General features: G+C 48.0%; 1 protein-coding gene across 4 annotated transcripts in view; it reads left to right on the top strand.

Annotated features, from left to right (window-relative positions):
* Window positions 1-21,526, top strand: part of LOC134909626 (glutathione S-transferase A4-like) — a 165,176-nt gene that overhangs the window by 69,241 nt on the left and 74,409 nt on the right. For all 4 annotated transcript variants that reach the window (XM_063916692.1, XM_063916693.1, XM_063916691.1 and 1 more), the window contains exons 2-4: window positions 16,871-16,978; window positions 17,082-17,133; window positions 19,907-20,039. In XM_063916692.1, the coding sequence (XP_063772762.1) occupies window positions 16,892-16,978; window positions 17,082-17,133; window positions 19,907-20,039 (272 nt within the window). In that variant the 5' untranslated portion in view covers window positions 16,871-16,891. The remainder of the gene's footprint in view (window positions 1-16,870; window positions 16,979-17,081; window positions 17,134-19,906; window positions 20,040-21,526) is intronic.

Raw genomic sequence — 21,526 nt, 5'->3', positions numbered from 1 at the left:
CTGCGGAGCCCGTCTATTCCCCATGGTCCTTACGGAGTCCCCAGCATCCTCTACGGACCAGGAGAAAAAGGATTTACCGGTAGGTTTAAAATCTTATTTTCTGCTGCGGGGTACACTGGGCTCCACAAGGATTAACATCGGGGTGTAGGGTAGGGTCTTGATCCGAGGCACCAACAGGATCAAAGCTTTGACTGTTCCCAAGATGCACAGCACCTCCTCCTCTATAACTCTGCCTCTGTGCACAGGAGCTCAGTTTGTAAGTTTCTGCAGTAAGCAGGCATACAACAGGGGGGCTACTCCTGCAGCCCTAAGAAAAAGCTATTTTTAAGAAGAAAGAATAATTGAAGACTTCAAGGGCTGCAGCAGTGTTAGATGTCAGTCAGACATCCCCTGCTGCAGCTCCATCACTCCCCCAGCGGCGCTGTATACTCCCGCGCCCTGGTTGCCGGGTCACTAAAGCGGGTCTCCGGTGTTCTTCTCTACGTTAGTCACTCACTCACCGCTGTCACCTGGATCGCGTGGTCGCATTCAAAGGGAGAGGTAAGGGGTCTCTTTGGCCCGCTGTAATCGCGATCCAGCGCAGCTGTGGCATGGACACTGTAAGGGGCAGCTGCTTCACTAGCCTCCGGGACACAGGGCACAGGTGGGGTTTTGTCTCTAAAACCCGTTTTACTATGGCCCGCAGCGCCCAGTGGGGAAGCCAGCAGGGGGATAAGGCCTGACCTGTAGCACCAGCCCCAGGGCGCCATTTGGGTAAATGTTCCCGCCCTGGAGCTGCATGTATATCTCCCTCACTCCCTGTCAGCCGCCATTACATGGAGCTGCGCTGTTCCTGGGACTGAGGCAAATCCTCCTCTGTGAAGCGCTTGTCAGCGCTGTGCATTTTATAGGACAATTAAGTATTCTACCTGTCAGTGGACCGTGTTAGTTAAGAAAGAGTGCATACAGTCAGTGTTGTTTGGTACAAACACCCCGTGATATACATCCAGTACTTACTGTGTTTTGTTTTATCTACTGTTTACATATATATATATATATATCTATATAGCTATACTGAGTATCACTTTGTATTGCTAGTCCAGTGCAGTTTTATTGTTTGGTATAACTTCTGCATTGTACATTTGTGACTATATGTGTGTGTGCATGTAGCTGCTGCGTGGCTTCCATCTCGTGTATTTCACTCCGCTTGCTACTCCTATATTCTGTAACCTGAGGGGGCTAAGTGCGTCAGGTTTGTTAACTGATATAGGTATTTCACAAGATATACTTATTGTGTATTTTTCTTTGTGACTTATAGTCACCATATATCTCTTGAATTCCCGGTTTGTGCTGACACACTACACTGGGAGTTCTTGCTAGGTATATGGCTGCTAATATTGTACAGGGTTGCCTGATATTCAGCTTATCATTAGGTCAGCTACACAGGGCAATGGAACTGGGGCTTCTCCCACATTGCGTGGTGGTGATGCTGCAGACACTTTTGATGAAAACATGGCAGCGGAGAGTTCAGGTTCAGGGGGTTCCTTACCTCCCAGTAGGTCTTGGGCTACCTTCTCCACGTTATTAAATACGCTGGTAACAAAACTTACGTCCTCTGTGGGACCTCCTATGCCTGTGCAGCAGTTTATGGTCCCTGCAGTCAATCCGCCATGGGCAGATCAAATCTCATCTCCGTTACAGCACTTGAACCGATCGCTGACTAAAAATAAGTCTCACTCTCGCCCGCCTAAGACTAAGAAGTCTTCTAAACGGGCCGCTAGTCCTCACAATCATCCGCTGTTCCGGACACATCCTCTGAGGAGGATGGCGCATATACTGACACTGACTCTGATGCTTCTGATGGGGAAGGGAAGTCGCTGGTGGATGTCCCTGATTTGATTGAGGCTATCAGGCTCATTCTTCAAGTCTCTGATGAACCTGAGCCTGAGGCTGTCTCTAAAAATTCTGGACAGATTTAAACATAAGAAGGTGGTTAAACAAGTTTTACCTCATTCTCAACATCTGGCTGACATACGTCAGGAATCCTGGGAAAATCCAGGAACTAAATTCACACCGCATAAGAGACTATTGGCTCGCTATCCTCTCTCTGCAGAGCGGAGTAAAAATTGGTAAACTCCTCCACCTGTAGATTCTCAGGTGGCAAGACTGGTAGTTTCTTTAGCTCTGCCTGTGACTACCGTCGCCTCTCTGAAGGAACAGATGGATAGACGTGTGGAGGGTTGTTTGAAAGCAGTTTACACCCTAACGGGGGCTGTGCATAGACCAACCATTGCAGCGACTACCTTCCAACGCTTCTGATCATGCTAGACAATGTCTCTCATATATTGCCACGGCTTCTCTTTATCTTAAGGAGGCGGCTTCCGATGCTGGGGTGCTGGCAGGCAAGGCTGCCTCTACGTCAATCTTGGCTCGACGTATCCTTTGGTTGAGATCCTGGTCGGTGGATATGGATTCTAAGAAAACTCTGGAGGTACTTCCTTTTAAGGGAGACATTCTTTTTGGAGAAGACCTCAATAAGATTGTGGCTGACCTGGCTTCGGCTAGAACAGCTTTCCTACCAAGTACGGCTTCTTCTGCGCCGAAGGCTAAAAGTACTTTCTCTCTGCCCTTTCGTCCTCCAGGAAAAGCAAAAGGTCAGGCGTACCCGAAACAAGCTTGTACTTCCAAACCTGCCAAGCCCAGACCAAAGTGGGCATGGGCTGCCCGTCAGCCTGCTTCCAAAACTGACAAGCCTGCCGCATGACATGGCGGGCCATCCCCTGGGGGATCCCAGGGTGGGGGGCCGGCTTCTATGTTTTGCCCAGGAATGGTTGAAGACGCCTTCAGATGCCTGGGTAAGGGAAGTCGTCACTCGAGGTTACGCCGTATCCTTCAAGAAACGCCACCCCTCATCGATTTTGCCTGACAGCTGTCCCTTTGGACCTGGTAAAGGCAAACACTCTTCATTCAGTAGTATAATCCCTCCTGACCACAGGAGTGGTAGTAAAGGTGCCTCTGGCTCAGAGAAGCAAGTGGTACTATTCACCGCTGTTTCTAGTCCCGAAACCAAACGGGTCCTCGCGGCCCATTTTCAATCTCAAGTCCTTGAACAAGTATGCAAGGGTCTCCAAGTTTCATATGGAAACTCACTCTATTGTTCTGGCCCTGGAGCCTGGGGACTATATGGTCTCCCTGGACATACAGGATGCCTACCTGCATATTCCTATTACAATGTCACATCAGCAGTACCTGAGTTTTGCGGTGAGCAACCTTTATTATCAATTTCGGGCATTACCTTTTGGTTTGACAACGCCTCCGCGAGTTTTCACCAAAGTAATGACGGCGGTACTCCGCCGTCAAGGGGTCAGGATCCTGCCGTACCTGGACGATTTGATCCTGGCGAATTCTCCGGAAATTCTTCTGTGTCATCTAGATCTGACTATCCAGTTTCTGAAAACCCACGGGTGGCTAGTCAACTGGAAGAAATCTTCCCTAGTTCCTGCTCGGAGCATGGTGCGCCTGGGAGCGTTATTGGACACTCACAACCAGCAGTTGTTCTTGTCTCAGGAGAAAGTCCTGAAGCTTCAGGACTGGATTCGATGCTTCCTATCTCGTCCGCAAGTGTCGATGCATTCGGCAATGCGAGTGCTAGGTCTCATGGTGTCGGCTTTCGACATGGTGGAGTATGCTCCATTCCATTCTCGCCCTCTGCAGAAGTTAATTCTTGCCAAGTGGGACGGCCTGCCTCAACGGATCAGATCTCAAATGATCTCCTTATCTCCGGAGGTCAGTCTGTCACTGAGCTGGTGGCTTCAGGACCATCGATTGAGCAGGGGTCGTCCCTTCTGGATATCCAACTGGGTCCTGCTGACAATAGATGCCAGTCTGAGAGGTTGGAGCGCGGTGTTGGAACAACACTCCCTTCAGGGTTGGTGGACCGAGGAGGAGTCTCTACTCCCGATAAACATTCTGGAACTGCGGGCGGTGTTCAATGCACTGAACCTTGCCCAGCATTTGATACAGAACAGACCTGTTCAAGTACAGTCGGACAACGCCACCACGGTGGCCTACATCAATCATCAAGGCGGCACTCGAAGCCGCATGGCAATGAGGGAAGTATCATGGATTCTTCAGTGGGCGGAACGACATCTGCCGGCCATATCCTCAGTATTCATTCCGGGGGTCCTAAACTGGGAAGCAGACTTTCTCAGTCGTCAGGACGTACACGCCGGAGAGTGGAGCCTCCATCCAGAGGTGTTTCAACTTCTTGTGGACAAGTGGGGCCTTCCAGATGTGGAACTGATGGCATCTCGACACAATCACAAGGTTTCGGTCTTCGGAGCAAGGACAAGGGATCCTCAAGCAGCATTCGTGGACGCTCTGGTAATTCCATGGAACTTTCGGCTGCCATACGTGTTCCCTCCGGTGTCACTCCTGCCCAGAGTAATACGGAAGTTCAAGCAAGAAGGAGGAAACCTACTTCTGATTGCTTCAGCGTGGCCCAGACGGCACTGGTTCTCCGATTTGCAGGGCCTCTCGCTAGATCGTCCCCTTCTACTTCCACAACGACCAGACCTCCTCGTTCAGGGCCCTTGTGTCTACCAGGATTTGTCCCGTCTGGCTTTGACGGCGTGGCTCTTGAAGCTTCCCTCTTGAGGGCCAAGGGTTTTTCTGAGGCGGTCATTCAAACTATGATTGAAGGCCCGTAAGCCGGCTTCTGCTCTGATTTACCATATGGTCTAGAATTCTTACTTTGCTTGGCGCGCGTCTCATAATCATGACGTTTTCAAGTTTAGTACGGCCAAACTGTTGGCCTTCCTACAACAGGGCCTGGACTTAGGCCTTCGTCTGGCCTCCCTCAAGGTTCACATTTCTGCCTTGTCGGTTTGGTTTCAAAGAAAGATTGCTGCACTACCTGATGTTCATACCTTCACTCAGGGCGTGTTGCGGATTCAGCCTCCTTATGTACCACCTGTGGCCCCTTGAGATCTATCGGTGGTTCTGGAGGCCTTGCAAGAGTCTCCGTTTGAACCTCTTACATCTGTAGACCTTAAGTGGCTTTCCCTTAAGGTTTTGTTTTTGCTAGCTATCGCTTCAGCTAGAAAGGTCTCGGAGTTGGGTGCCTTATCCTGTAAGTCCCCCTATCTGATTTTTCACCGTGACCGGGCGGTTCTTAGAACGCGTTTGGGTTATTTACCCAAGGTGGTGTCTTCCTTCCACCTTAACCAGGAGATTGTGGTTCCGGCCTTTAATTCTCCTGAGTTGTCATCTAAAGAGCAGTCTTTGGATGTGTTACGGGCTCTCCGTATCTATGTGAAGAGAACCTCCTCCATTCAGAAATCTGATTCTCTTTTTGTACTGTTTGGTTTTCACAAACGTGGCTGGCCTGCTAACAAGCAGACCTTGGCCAGATGGATTAGAATGGTGATTGCACATGCTTATGTACAGGCTGGCCTTCCAGCTCCTGCTACCGTTAAAGCCCATTCTACTCGGTCGGTCGGACCTTCTTCGGTGGCCCGCTGTGGTGCGACCCTTGAACAATTGTGCAAGGCAGCTGCGTGGTCCTCAGTGAACTAGGTTCTATGCCTTCGATACTTCCGCCTCCCAGGATGCTTCCTTTGGACGCCGGGTTCTTGTGCCCGCTACAGTGCGTCCCCTCCCATAAGGAACTGCTTTAGGACATCCCCGATGTTAATCCTTGTGGAGCCCAGTGTACCCCGCAGCAGAAAACGAGATTTATTGTAAGAACTTACCGTTGTTAAATCTTTCTGCGAGGTACACTGGGCTCCACAAGGCGCCCACCCTGACGCACTTGGCTTCTTTGGGTTGGTATGGCATTAGCCGCTGACACCCTCTCCTGTAGTGAGTCTGTGGTGTATGTGGCTACTTACGATTGTCGTCTCTGGTACCTGCTACTGCATTGGACTAGTTAACGAAACTGAGCTCTTGTGCACGGAGGCGGGGTTATAGAAGATGCGAAGCTGTGCATCTTGGGAACAGTCAAAGCTTTGAGCCTGTTGGTGCCTCGGATCAAGATCCTACTCTACACCCCAATGTTAATCCTTGTGGAGCCCAGTGTACCTCGCAGAAATAGATTTAACAATGGTAAGTTCTTACCATAAATCTAGTTTTCTCCTGTGAGGAGGGGTTTAAGACACCAGCATACTGTAAGTTATTTAATGTTATTGGTGAAAGTTATGCCATGAGGTATCCGACAAATGCCCCCCCCCCCCCCCCCTCCTTTTTTCTTTTTTTCTTTTTTTCTTTCCTGGGAAGTTGCTCTTTCATCCCGATTCTCTCCATGCTCCTTGAGTACTGATAGTACTAGGAGCCATCATTTAATAACAAGGTGTATGATGGGCCATAAAGACAACAAATTGTGGATTTCACTAAACATAAGTACTGATAAATCTAAATATACACATCATAAGATCGACACGACACATTGTGTACCATATGATCAATACTTATCTAAATTGGTAGGAATAGATTTTAATTATGTGTGTAAACAGTTTTCTTTTCCTTTAATTTGTCTCTCTCACTAGGAGAAGGAATTAATACATTTTTATTGCATATTCCTGTGGATTTTTTATCGTAATGTTGTTTATCTATTTTATATAATTAATTCATTATAAGTAATTTTTTACTTCTTTTTGTCCTTGGTGATAGTCTATATGTTGATATTGGACATGAAACATATTTGATAAAGGTAGAAATATATGTAGGAGATTATTTTAATGCACAGTTTGTCTAATAGCAGAAGGTTGTAATTAGATTGATCAATCACCTGACTAATTGCTCCAAGTGGGTTTAAATAGTTGTAGATATGTATGGGCTTTTACTTCTGAGGAAACAGCCCAATCTCTAAGGCTGAGAAACGCATCAAGTCTGGGCCTGGAAGTGACGCCTGCAGAGGATAACTCGCTACACAAGATTGCTCCCAGCTTCTCAATTGTGATCCCAAACGGCTTCACCCGGCGTCAGCGGCCGAGACCCAGGGTGATTGACCGGATCACTAACAGTCCCACTTTGGAAGCTAAATGCTCCGATCATCATACAGACGGGAGGAGAGAAAGATCCGAACACTGTAGCCAGCGCTGCATCTAATACAAACGATCACAGTGATCTCCGGCGGTGCATGCCAGGACGCGGGTAAGCAAGCCAGGACGCGGGTAAGCAACTGCTAACGAGATCCCGCTAAATAACCACAGTATTGTAGCCTGTGCACCCATCACCAAATATTATATGTGAAAGTGCCTATGGAATAGAACTCATTATATAGCATTTCACTGGATATACAGTAAGTACCTTCCTTTTGAGGAAACTTTTTTCACTGGGAGCCGAGACTCGAACCTCAGTCTATGTGGAATTAATTATACCTCTTGACGCTGCTTGATCTATAGCCCTGTTTGCAGAAATCCCCTTTGAATGGGTTAATACCAGTGTGGTAATAATAAGATTTTACTTACCGGTAAATCTATTTCTCGTAGTCCGTAGTGGATGCTGGGGACTCCGTAAGGACCATGGGGAATAGACGGGCTCCGCAGGAGACAGGGCACTCTAAGGAAGAATTTGGATACTGGTGTGCTCTGGCTCCTCCCTCTATGTCCCTCCTCCAGACCTCAGTTAGAGAAACTGTGCCCGGAAGAGCTGACAGTACAAGGAAAGGATTTTGGAATCCAGGGCAAGACTCATACCAGTCACACCAATCACACCGTATAACTTGTGATAAACTTACCCAGTTAACAGTATGAACAACAACGGAGCATCAGATCAACCCTGATGCAACCATAACATAACCCTTATTTTAAGCAATAACTATATACAAGTATTGCAGAAGAAGTCCGCACTTGGGACGGGCGCCCAGCATCCACTACGGACTACGAGAAATAGATTTACCGGTAAGTTAAATCTTATTTTCTCTAACGTCCTAGTGGATGCTGGGGACTCCGTAAGGACCATGGGGATTATACCAAAGCTCCCAAACAGGCGGGAGAGTGCGGATGACTCTGCAGCACCGAATGAGCAAACACAAGGTCCTCCTCAGCCAGGGTATCAAACTTGTAAAACTTTGCAAAAGTGTTTGAACCTGACCAAGTAGCTGCTCGGCAAAGCTGTAATGCCGAGACCCCTCGGGCAGCCGCCCAAGAAGAGCCCACCTTCCTTGTGGAGTGGGATTTTACTGATTTTGGCAGCGGCAATCCAGCCGCAGAATGAGCCTGCTGAATCGTGTTACAGATCCAGCGAGCAATAGTTTGCTTTGAAGCAGGAGCACCCAGCTTGTTGGATGCATACAGGATAAACAGCGACTCAGTTTTCCCGACTCTAGCTGTTCTGGCTACATAAACCTTCAAAGCCCTGACCACATCTAGTAACTCGGAATCCTCAAAGTAACGAGTAGCCACAGGCACCACAATAGGTTGGTTCATATGAAAAGATGACACCACTTTTGGCAGAAATTGTGGACGGGTCCGCAATTTTGCCCTGTCCATATGGAAAACCAGATAGGGGCTTTTATGTGACAAAGCCCCTAATTCTCACACACGCCTAGCTGAAGCCAAGGCTAATAGCATGACCACCTTCCACTTGAGAGATTCTAACTCCACGGTTTTAAGTGGCTCAAACCAGTGTGACTTTAGGAAACTCAACACCACGTTAAGATCCCAAGGTGCCACTGGAGGCACAAAAGGGGGCTGAATATGCAGCACTCCCTTTACAAACGTCTGAACTTCAGGCAGAGAAGCCAGTTCTTTTTGAAAGAAAATAGACAGGGCCGAAATCTGGACCTTAATGGAACCCAATTTTAAGCCCACTCCCGCCTGTAGGAAGTGAAGGAAACGGCCCAGCTGGAATTCCTCCGTGGGGGCATTCCTGGCTTCACACCAAGCAACATATTTTCGCCATATACGGTGATAATGTTTAGCTGTCACGTCCTTCCTAGCCTTTATCAGCGTAGGAATGACCTCATCCGGAATGCCTTTTTCTGCTAGGATCCGGCGTTCAACCGCCATGCCGTCAAACGCAGCCGTGGTAAGTCTTGGAACAGACAGGGCCCCTGTTGCAACAAGTCCTGCCTTAGAGGCAGAGGCCATGGGTCCTCTGTGAGCATTTCTTGCAGATCTGGATACCAAGTCCTTTTTGGCCAATCCGGAACAATGAGTATTGTTCTCACTCCTCTTTTTCTTATGATTCTCAGCACCTTGGGTCTGAGAGGAAGAGGAGGAAATACATAGACCGACTGGAACACCCACGGTGCCACCAGTGCGTCCACAGCTATCGCCGGAGGGTCTCCTGACCTGGCGCAATATCTCTGCAGCTTTTTGTTGAGGCGGGATGCCATCATGTCCACCTGTGGCAGTTCCCACCGACTTGCAATCTGCGTGAAGACTTCTTGATGAAGTCCCCACTCTCCCGGGTGGAGGTCGTGCCTGCTGAGGAAGTCTGCTTCCCAGTTGTCCACTCCCGGAATGAGCACTGCTGACAGTGCGTTTACGTGATTCTCCGTCCAGCGAAGAATTCTGGTGGCTTCCGCCATCGCCACCCTGCTCCTTGTGCCGCCTTGGCGGTTTACATGAGCCACTGCGGTGATGTTGTCTGACTGAATCAGAACCGGTTTGTCGCGAAGCAGGGACTCCGCTTGACGTAGGGCATTGTATATGGCCCTTAGTTCCAGGATGTTGATGTGAAGGCAAGTCTCCTGACTTGACCACAGCCCTTGGAAATTTCTTCCCTGTGTGACTGGCCTCCACCCTCTGAGGCTTGCATCCGTGGTCACCAGGACCCAGTCCTGAATGCCGAATCTGCGACCTTCGAGAAGGTGAGCACTCTGCAGCCACCACAGGAGAGACACCCTGGCCCTGGAGGATAGGGTGATTAACCGATGCATCTGATGATGTGATCCGGACCACTTGTCCAGTAAGTCCCATTGGAAGGTCCTCGCATGGAACCTGCCGAAGGGAATGGCCTCGTATGATGCCACCATCCTTCCCAGGACTCGAGTGCAGTGATGCACTGACACCTGTTTTGGTTTTAATAGAATCCTAACCAGTGTCATGAGCTCCTGAGCTCTCTATCGGGAGATAACCCCCTTTCTGGTCTGTGTCTAGGATCATGCCTAGGAGAGGCAGATGAGCTGTAGGAACCAACTGCGACTTTGGAATATATAGAATCCAGCCGTGTTGCCGTTACACTTCCAGAGAAAGTGATACGCTGTTCAGCAACTGCTCTCTTGATCTCGCTTTTATGAGGAGATCGTCCAAGTACTGGATAATAGTGACACCTTGCGTCCGCAGGAGCACCATCATTTCCGCCATTACCTTGGTGAATATTCTCGGGGCCGTGGAGGCACCAAACGGCAACGTCTGAAATTGGTAATGACAATCCCGTAACACAATTCTGAGGTACGCCTGATGAGGTGGAGAAATGGGGACATGAAAATATGCATCCTTTATGTCCAGAGTCACCATAAATCTCCCCCTTTCAGGCTTGCAATGACCGCTCTTAGCAATTCCATCTTGAACTTGCACCTTTTCAGGTATATGTTCAGGGATTTTAAAATCAATATGGGTCTGACCGAACCGTCCGGTTTCGGGACTACAACATGGTCAAATAATACCCCCCTCCTTGTTGAAGGAGGGGAACCTTGACCACCACCTGTTGAAGATACAATTTGTGAATTGCAGTTAACCCTGTTTCCCTCTCGTGGGGGGAAGCCGGCAGGGCCGTCGGTGAGGGGGCATCTCCTCAAAGTCCAGCTTGTATCCCTGAGACAATATCTATTGCCCAGGGATCTAACAGGGAGTGAACCCACTTGTGGCTGAACTTACAAAGGCGTGCCCCCACCGGGCCTAGCTCCGCCTGTTTAGCCCCAGCGACATGCGGTGGATTTTGTAGAGGCCGGGGAGGACTTCTGTTCCTGGGAACTAGCTGTATTGTGCAGCTTCTTTCCTCTGCCCCTGCCTCTGGCAAGAAAGGACGCACCTCGGACTTTCTTGTTTCTTTGTTCGGAAGGCTGCATTTGATAATGTCGTGCTTTCCTAGGCTGTGCAGGAATATAAGGCAAACTATCAGAATTACCAGCTATAGCTGTGGAGACCAGGTCCGAGAACCCGTCTCCACACAATCCTCAGCCTTCCATATGCCTCTTAAGTCGGCATCATCTGTCCATTGCATATTCTACAGGACACGTCAAGCAGATATCGACATAGCTTTGACTCTAGGACCCAGTAGACTCATGTCTCTTTGGGCATGTTTTATTTATTTATATATATATATATATATATATATATCTCTTAAGACAGCGTCTTTAATATATATATCTCTATATATACTAGGGTATCAATCTCTGCTGATAAGGTACCCGTCCACGCTGCCACAGCGCTATAAACCCATGCCGACACAATCGCCGGTCTGAGTAGTGTACCAGAATATGCACGCTATCTGCAGGATCCCTGAGGATAGCTGTTACGTCAGGGCTACCTTTTGGGCAAACGTGACACCCTAGGGGAAGATTCCCATCGTATCCTGGCCCTAGTAGGGAAAGGATACACCCTGAGAATTCTTTGTGGGAAACTGTAGTCTCTTGTCTGGAGATTCCCGCTCTTTTTCATCATGAGAGGAGGGAAATTTACCTCCGCTTTCTTCCCCTTAAACATGTGTACCCTTGTGTCAGGGACAGATGAGTCATCAGTGATATGCAAATCATCTTTTATTACAATAATCATATATTGAATACTTTTCTGCCATTTTGGCTGTAACTTTGCATTATCGTAGTCGACACTGGAGTCAGACTCCGTGTCGATATCAGTGTCTATTATTTTGGATAGTGATCATTGAGAGACTCTGAAGGTCTCTGCGACATAGGGACAGACATGGGTAGATTCCCTGTCTGTTCTCTAATCTTTTGTGCAATAAATTCACCGTAGCACTTAATTACACATATCCAAACAGGTGTCGGCGTTGTCGACGGAGACACCCTCTCACACACACATTTGCTCCATCTCCTCCTTAGGGGAGCCTTTTACCTCAGACATGTCGACACACACGTACCAACACACCACACACTCAGGGAATGCTCATCTGAAGACAATTCCCCCATAAGGCCCTTTGGAGAGACAGAGAGAGTATGCCAGCACACACCCCAGCGCTATTAACCCAGGAATAACACAGTAACTTAATGTTAACCCAGTAGCTGCTGTTTATATTGATTTTTGCGCATAATTATGTGCCCCCCCTCTCTTTTTACCCTCTACTACTCTGTAACTGCAGGGGAGAGGCTGGGGAGCTTCCTCTCAGCGGTGCTGTGGAGAAAAAACATGGCGCTGGTGAGTGCTGAGGAAGAAGCCCCGCCCCCTCGACGGCGCGGGCTTCTGTCCCGCTTTCATGTACAATTTTTTTGGCGGGGGCTCATACATATATACAGTGCCCAACTGTATACATGCAAACTATTGCCAAAGAGGTCTCTAATTGCTGCCCAGGGCGCCCCCCCCCCCCCCCCCTGCGCCCTGCACCCTTACAGTGACTGGAGTATGTGGGTGTAGTGTGGGAGCAATGGCGCACAGCTGCAGTGCTGTGCGCTACCTCAGTGAAGACTGGAGTCTTCTGCCGCCGATTTCGAAGTCTTCTTGCTTCTTTCACCCGGCTTCTGTCTTCCGGCTCTGCGAGGGGGACGGCGGCGCGGCTCCGGGATCGGACGACGAGGGTGAGATCCTGTGTACGATCCCTCTGGAGCTAATGGTGTCCAGTAGCCTAAGAAGCAGGACCTATGTTCAGAGAGTAGGGCTGCTTCTCTCCCCTCTGTCCCACGATGCAGGGAGTCTGTTGGCAGCAGAGCTTCCTGAAAATAAAAAAACCTAACAAAATACTTTCTTATAGCAAGCTCAGGAGAGCTCACTGAACAGCACCCAGCTCGTCCGGGCACAGATTCAAACTGTGGAGGAGGGACATAGAGGGAGGAGCCAGAGCACACCAGTATCCAAATTATTTCTTAGAGTGCCCTGTCTCCTGCGGAGCCCGTCTATTCCCCATGGTCCTTACGGAGTCCCCAGCATCCACTAGGACGTTAGAGAAATTGTCAATACAGTTTCTTACAATTTAGCACATTAGTTACATACACGTTTTTATATATATATATATATATATATATATATTATTTCAGGGCTGTAACTGTCGGCAGCTTACTCTCCTTACACATTGGCTGGCCGTCGCCGGGAGCCAAGTGAGCTGAGACATCCCACCCAGCAGCGGCAGCACCTCTGCTGCCTTACCTTAGCCCCGGGGGAGTCGGTCTTGTGAGACAGCGGAGGTGCCGGAAGTACACTGTGATGAAGAATGGAGGTGTGGCACGGTGCAGGAGCTGGCACCTCACGTCAGAACTGTACTCTCTTTACCTAACATGAGGGAGAGAGCGGGCCTGTGTGATCTGAGGTGTCGGAGTGGCTGGTGAGGAGGGAGATCGGTAGGCTTCAGCTGGCAGGTCCTGTGAGACAGCGGGCTGAGGGAATCAGCACAGCAGCCTGTTTACTGGGCCGAGTGGGAGCCGGTGCTGTACTGAAGGAAGACTGTCTCAAGTGACTGAGCAGTGAAGCTGTACAAGGGAGCAGTAAACCTGTAGTGCTATGTGAGGAGGGGAGGGGGTTGGTGTGAGCTATGTAATGAGGACTGGTGTGAGTCTGAGCTGGGTAATGGTGAGGGGTTGATGTGAGCTGGCTAATGGTGAGGGGTAGGATGTAAGCGGGGTAATGGTGAGGGGATTGGATGTGAGCAGAGTAATGGTGAGGGGTAGGATGTGTGCAGGGTAATAGTGAGGGGGTTGGTGGTGAGCGGGGTAATGGTGAGGGGTTGGATGTGAGCCGGGTAATAGTGATGGGGTGGATGTGAGCAGGGTATTGGTGAAGGGTTGGTGTGAGCTAGGTAATGGTGACGGGTTGATGTGAGCTGGGTAATGGTAAGGGTTGGTGTGAGCTATGTAATGATGAGGGTGGCATGAGCTGGATAATGTCAAGGATTTTTGTGAGCTGGGTAATGATGAGAGTTGGTGTGAGCGATGTAATGGCTGGGGTTTGTTTAATCTGGGTAATGACGAGGGTAATCCAACTAGGAGGAACCCTAAACCGGTATCTTGCCTAGAGCCACATGGGGTCTTTAATCTGGCTCCAGGTGTATGCTGTACAGGGAGCGGAGAGGTCGTCTGCAAGGGATACAGGGCGGTGAGATAGCCTCTGGCGTGTTTTCTGTCACTTCTACATGTACTGTATAGGTGTACACTGTACGGGGAGTGGAGAGGTCGTCTGCAGGGAGTACAGGGCGGGTAGGTAAAGGGCAGATGAGAGGTGCCAGGGTATCTGTTAACATAAGCCTTGTACCTCTGCTGCTGGGTTGTATGTGTCCATGTCTGCAGATTAGTAACTGTAATAAAACCTTGACAGGTCAGTGGCTGGTAGCGTGTGTGCCATTCTGTACCTGGGGGTGTGCTGGGCGCCCTCTGCTACTCCGCTTCCTCTTACTGGTGACAAATGTGGTCTGCCGTAATGTGTAAAAAGGGGACTCTGCCTGGCGTAATGTGTACAAAGGGGGACTCTGCCTGCCGTAATGTGTAAAAAGAAGGACTCTACCTGCCGTAATGTGTAAACAGGGGACTCTGCCTGCGTAATGTGTAAAAGGGGACTCAACCTGATGTAATGTGTAAAAGGGGCTCTACCTGGTGTAGTGGCGCTACCGTGCTGTGTAATTTGAATAATGGAGATTACTGTGCACCGTAATATGAATTGGTATTATTCTGTGGTCACACCCCTTCCCCATGAAGCCACGCCACTATATTTTTGGCGTATACTGGCCCTATTTTAAATAAGGGGGGGCGCCAATGCCGTTTCTTGCACGCAGAGCTAAAATGTCTAGTTACATTACTGCATTATTTTATCATTTATTGTCATTTTTCATGTCTTCATGTTCATTTTAAAGTGCATGCATTATATATGATGTGTTTTTATTAAATATTAAATTTTCTAACCAAAATATCTTCTCAGACAGCGCTCTTTCCTTCTTTTATATCTTTCTAAACCATTTTGAGGTACAGCTCCTCAAAACATTTGTAGCTACAGTCTGTGAGGGCATTTCTTTGAATTTCAGAATCACTTTTGTTCATGTCCAATATCATACAGTTAGCACACTAGCGCCTACTCCACTTGTTTTTCAAATCACATATTAGTCTACAGTATTTAGTGACTGATTTTGGGGTGGGCTTCTTGGGGTGGGGTCCCAGGACATTTGCCAGTCTGCTACCATGTAGTTGCGACACTGATTGACAGTCTGCTGCTATTTGGGGGAGGGGAGGGAGCGGCAATGGCCTCTTTCCCAAAATGGAGGTGTGTTGCCGCCGTTGTGGGGGAGTATCGAGTCCAGAATCTTTATCTGAAGACTGAGATTTCCTGGCTTCTTTGTTCTGTAATGGCTGGCTTGCCAACCCTATGGATCACACCAATGGTGTCACAGATAATCCGATGCTGTGTCCTAGTACGCGGCTCTGATCACTAATGCAAGCAGGAGGCATGTCCCTGCATTAACATATTAGAGTTATAGCACTGCTGCCTCTATGTATGCAGAAGTTATAGCAGCTCCAACCACATCTGCATCAGGCCCCTTATCAGCAGGTTAGCCACTTGCCGACACGGTGTTACGTAAACCTTATCACCCCAAGAGGCGTATGTATCAAAGGGTATCTGTTCAATTTGCCAGCTGTCGGCATCTCGGCGGTCAGGATGCCAATGCCGGAATCCCGCCAGCTGGCAATGCCGCCAGCTGAAATACCGGCGCACAGGGGCTATTTCCACTTGTGGGTGTCCACGACACCCATAGATTGGGAATAGAACATGTGGCAAGTGCAGCTCACCACCAAGCTTGCAAGGGGACTCGTACGGCTCGCCCTGCTGCCGGCATTCTGCTGGGCAGGATGCCACTGTTGGGATACTGACAGTTGGCATCCTGCCTGGCAGGATTATGTACTGTATGTAATCCGTATTGAAGCTTGGTGGGAAATATAGTGGAGAGAGATAAAGTAACAACCAATCGGCTCCTGTCACTTTTCAAACACCGCCTGTAACATCACACCTCCCAACTTTCCCTATTTTAGCGGGACAGTCCCGCTATTCAGACGCTGTCCCTCCCGCGGGTCAGTGTCTCGCGGGCGGTTGGGGCAGTTGGGAGAACCAGCGATCACCGCTGCTCTGCTTTGCAAAGTAGCCGGTGATCACTGATAGATGCCGTGCACATGTGCACGGCATCTAAACAGTGCGGGGAGGAGAGGAAGGTGCTGCTCGGGGAGCGCTGGGCACGCCCCCAAAATAAATTAAAAAACCACAGGGTTGTAGTGAGATGCCCCGCCCCCTTATCCAGAGTCCCACCCATTTCTGCTAGGTTCCACCCCCTTTCCACCCACAACTGCGCCTAAGGCGCGGCACCTCCCGCTCTACACGTTGCCAAAGTTGGGAGGTATGTAACATGGCACTTAGTAGCTGATTGGCTGGTACTTTATTTCCACCCGCTTTATCTCCCTCCAAGTTTTGATACATATGCCCACAAGTCTTTAGGATTTCCTTATACTATGCACAGGATGAAACAATTCCACCATCCTAATGAAGGAATATTAGGAAAGTGGAGGGCACATGAGCATTGATCAGTTAAAAAAAACATTTAAAATAAAACAAAAAAACAAATAAAACACTTTCCTCCGTGCAGGAGCCAATTTGCTGGGATCTTCATGCCGTAACCGTGGGATTAGGAGGAAATTAGATAGGAAGGTGACATGTCAACGTTTCTAATTTTCCATAGTATGTATTGTTTTTCTGTAGTGTTTTATAGGTTATTTATTTATTTTATTTATTTATTTATTTTCCAGACATCCAGGTAAAATAAAAACATGTCTGCAAAACCCAAACTTTACTACTTCTATGGCAGAGGTAAAATGGAGTCCGTACGCTGGTTGTTAGCAGCAGCTGGTGTTGAGGTTTGTAGGTTTCATGGCATTTAAGATCATACTTCTGTTTTATCACTTTGACAACTTCAAAAATAACTCATTTACTAAGCTCTTAAATATTTTTCTTGTGTAGTTTGAAGAAGAGTTTCTAGAAACAAGAGAACAATATGAAGCGTTACTTCAAGGTATGTAAAATCCCCATTGTGCAAAGAACTTTACTGTTATGTATTGATAGTTTTATCATGAAGCTTCCTATGTGGCAGCGCTTATGACTTACGCTTCATTCATTGTGAGCTGAACCTAGTAGTAACCGCTCTGGTGTGAATCTTGGAGGTCTATGCTATGTGTTACAAGCAGTCTTTGCAGACAATAGGCCTATTCAGACCTGATCGCAGCAGCAAATTTGTTAGCTAATGGGCAAAACCATATGCAGTGCAGGAGGGAGGGCAGATATAACATATGCAGAGAGAGCAGGGCCGTAACTACGTGTGTGCCTGGCACACAGCGCAGTTGCCCTGAGGGCACAACAGACCGCATCCCTGTTCCAAGGGGACTTTAGTCAGCGGCATTGTAATGAGTCAAACTGACTCATTACAAGCTGCCTGAATGAGGAGAGGAGCAGCAGCTCCGGAGTCAGGGGAGGAGGAGGGAGGGGGACTCGGGAACCGCAGCAGCGCACTGTAATTGGTGGCGGCACCACTGCAGCTGTCCCTCTCCTTCCACATAGGCTGGCCGCCACTGTGAATGCTGGGAAGCGCTTTCCTCATCCCAGCATTCACAGCGGCGGGGCGGCCAGCCTATGTTGAAGGAGAGGGACAGCCGCAGCGGCGCCGCCACCAATTACAGTGCGCTGCTGCAGCTCCCGAGTCCTCCTCCCCTGCCCGTGATCTGCCAGCTTCTGAGCAGCTGCACTGAGGAGCCAGCGGGGAGAGAGAGAGTAAGTATCTATCATCTATTCTGTCTGTCTGTCTGTCTGTCTACCTATCTATTCTATCTACCTAGCAGTCTATTTATCCAGGGCCATAACTAGGTGGCAGACAACACATACGTCTGTTTTAATGTGTAAAAGGTGGACTCTGTCTACCGTAATGTGTAAAAAGGGGGACTCTGTCTGCTGTAATGTGTAAAAGGTGGACGCTCTCTGCCGTAATGTGTAAAAAGGGGACTCTACATGCCGTAATGTGTAAAAGGGGCTCTACCTGGTGTAGTGGCGCTACTGTGCGGCGTAATTTGAATAATGGAGACTACTGTGCACGTAATATGAATTGGTATTATTTTGTGGCCACACCCCTTCCCCATGAAGCCACTATATTTTTGACGCGCATGGTTTTGCCCATTAGCTAACAAATTTGCTGCTGCGATCAGGTCTGAATTAGGCCCATTCTCAGTAGAACAGTGTAGTGCATGACACATCCATGTACCCTCACTCATGTTCTGTAAGGGCTGTGACCCAAATATAATAGCATGCGAGATTATGATGATGTTGTCGCTGGATTTAAAGAGGTAATTTATTTTAAGTAAAAACCAACCTGATTTTGACTTAAAATAAATTTCTGTTTTAACTCTAGAGCAGTGGTTCCCAAACGCGTCCCTCAAAGCATTCCAACAGTACAGGTTTTAAGGAAATCCATACTTAGGCACAGGTGACTTAATTAGTACTTGATTCTGTTTGATTATACCATCTGTGCACAAGCATGGAGAGCCCTACAACCTGGCCTGTTGGGTGCCTTGAGGACTGTGTTTGGGAACCACTGCCTTAGAAGCTACATTGTCTGCTTCCTTACATTTGGGTATATATTCCTGTATTGACACACTAATATCACTCTATTCAGCACACAGAACAACTCACAATACATTTTACATGTTCCATCCTAAACGTCTTGTACAGGTTGAGTATTCCATATCCAAATATTCCGGAATACGGAATTTTTTGAGTGAGCGTGAGATAGTGAAACCTTTGTTTTCTGATGGCTCAATGTACACAAACTTTGTTTAATGCACAAAGTTATTAAAAATATTGGCTAAAATTACCTTCAGGCGGTGTGTATAAGGAGTATATGAAAATGCATTCTGTGCTTAGACTTAGGTCCCATCGCCATGATATGATATGCAATTATTCCAAAATACGGAAAAATCCGATATCCAAAATACTTCTGGTCCCAAGCATTGGATAAGGGATACTTAACCTGTATTAGTTTATTCCATAAAATTCTACTATGCATGTAAGCTTCCTTGTATTTTGAGAACAGAGCCTGAACTGTCCACAATGATCAGGAGGTGTATACGGAGTCATTGTAAAGCTAGTTGAAATATGTTTGCAATGACTTGTCAACCATGTTGGCCCTGCTTAACAACAGATTTTAGATTAGGCATTCCCAACCTCAGTCCTCGAGGCATACTACGTAAAGGTGCGTACACACTACACAAAACGCTCCATGAGTGATATTGCAAAATGTTTGCCCTACGGTTCTGGGCCGCCGACCTAGTCCATACACGCTACCGATATCGTACAGTGACATCATGCAGCAGCTGGCCCGTACATGCAGTTTTGGATGATATGTCCAACTTGAGCTGCACAGCCGACAGCAGGGGTCAATAACGATGCACAGCATCGCGCATCATTCATAGTTCATAGCGCACACACACTGGTCGATACTACAAACTGTATCACTCAGAAGGGTGTAAATGAGCAATATTGCTTGTAATATCGCATAGGTTGGGATTGGCTGCTTTAGATTAATAAGTCCTATGTTTGTGACAGTCTAGTAAGCAATGTGACATGCCAGTAGTTTTTTGTGAGACATTACGGGTCACATGTCTGGGATAAAGGCAGTTAAATGCCATTATAGATAATAATGATACAACTGTAAATACTGTATATGTGCAGCGCCTCTCTGCTGAATGCAGTGTTCTGTGAATGTTTTATGTGCAGCATATATTTCTTCTTGCCTCTTTCAGATGGAGCATTGCTGTTTGAACAAACACCAATGGTTGAAATCGATGGCATGAAACTAGTACAGACTAGAGCCATACTGCGATACATCGCTGAGAAGCATGGTCTTTATGGGAAGGACATTATGGAGAGAACTTTGTAGGCCCATTTGTTATATACAATGCCCTGGATGTTCTGTAAAATGCACCTATAAAATCTATGTATTTGTGTAATAGAATAAAGGTGCGCAGGATGGTGAAGTAGTTCATTTTCAGTTTAGCCTTTAAATAAGGTTAAGGGAGCGTTTTGTCATCTGAATGATTATGAATGGCGATGGGTGAGACTGCGTATGAGCATGCAGCAGTAAGGCAGGGTCCCGGAATCGCTCTTCATCGGAGCAAAAGAAAGACGTGCATGCCTGAATTTCTCTCTCTCTCTCTCTCTCTCTCTCTCTCTCTCTCTCTCTCTCTCTCTCTCTCTCTCTCTCTCTCTCTCTCTATATATATATATATATATATATATATATATATATATATAATTTCTCTTACGTCCTAGAGGATGCTGGGGACTCCGTAAGGACCATGGGGATAGACGGGCTCCGCAGGAGACATGGGCACTAAAAAAGAACTTTAGGTATGGGTGTGCACTGGCTCCTCCCTCTATGCCCCTCCTCCAGACCTCAGTTTATTACTGTGCCCAGAGGAGACTGGGTGCATTACAGGGAGCTCTCCTGAGTTTCCTGAAAAGAAAGTATTTTGTTAGGTTTTTTATTTTCAGGGAGCCTGCTGGCAACAGACTCCCTGCATCAAGGGACTGAGGGGAGAGAAACAGACCTACTTTAATGTTAGGCTCTGTTTCTTAGGCTACTGGACACCATTAGCTCCAGAGGGAACGGAACGCAGGTCTCACCCTCGCCGTTCGTCCCAGAGCCGCGCCGCCGTCCTCCTCGCAGAGCCGGAAGATGGAAGCCGGGTGAGTATGTGAAGAAAGAAGACTTCAGAGGCGGCAGAAGACTTCAGATCTTCATAGAGGTAACGCACAGCATGTCTGAGGTAGAAGACTCTCCTAGGGAGGAGGTGGAGCAAATGCCTGTGGTGTCTCCGTCGGCAACACCGACACCTGACTTGGTGGATATGTGGAATGTTTTAAGTGCTAATGTGAATTTATTGCACAAAAGGTTGGACAAAGCTGAGTCCAAGGGATGTACAGGGTGTCGAGCCCTGCCTGCCCCTATGTCACAGGGACCTTCGGGGTCTCAAAAGCGCCCACCATCCCAAATAGTAGACACGGATTCTGACTCCAGTGTCGACTATGATGATGCAAAGTTACAGCCAAAATTGGCTAAGTATTCAATATATGATTATTGCAATAAAAGATGTTTTGCATATCACAGAGGACCCCCCTGTCCCTGACACGAGGGTTCACATGTATAAGGAAAAGAAACCTGAGGTAACCTTTCCCCCGTCTCATGAGCTGAACGAGTTATTTGAAAAGGCTTGGGAATCTCCAGACAAAAAACTGCAGATTCCCAAAAGGATTCTTATGGCGCATCCTTTCCCGAATAAGGACAGGATACGGTGGGAATCCGCCCCAAGGGTGGACAAAGCGTTGACACGCTTGTCCAAAAAGGTAGCGCTGCCATCCCA

The sequence above is a fragment of the Pseudophryne corroboree genome, chromosome 4 (assembly GCF_028390025.1).
Source record: "Pseudophryne corroboree isolate aPseCor3 chromosome 4, aPseCor3.hap2, whole genome shotgun sequence".
In the NCBI taxonomy this organism is placed as follows: domain Eukaryota; kingdom Metazoa; phylum Chordata; class Amphibia; order Anura; family Myobatrachidae; genus Pseudophryne; species Pseudophryne corroboree.
This window is presented reverse-complemented; position numbering and strand designations above follow the sequence as displayed.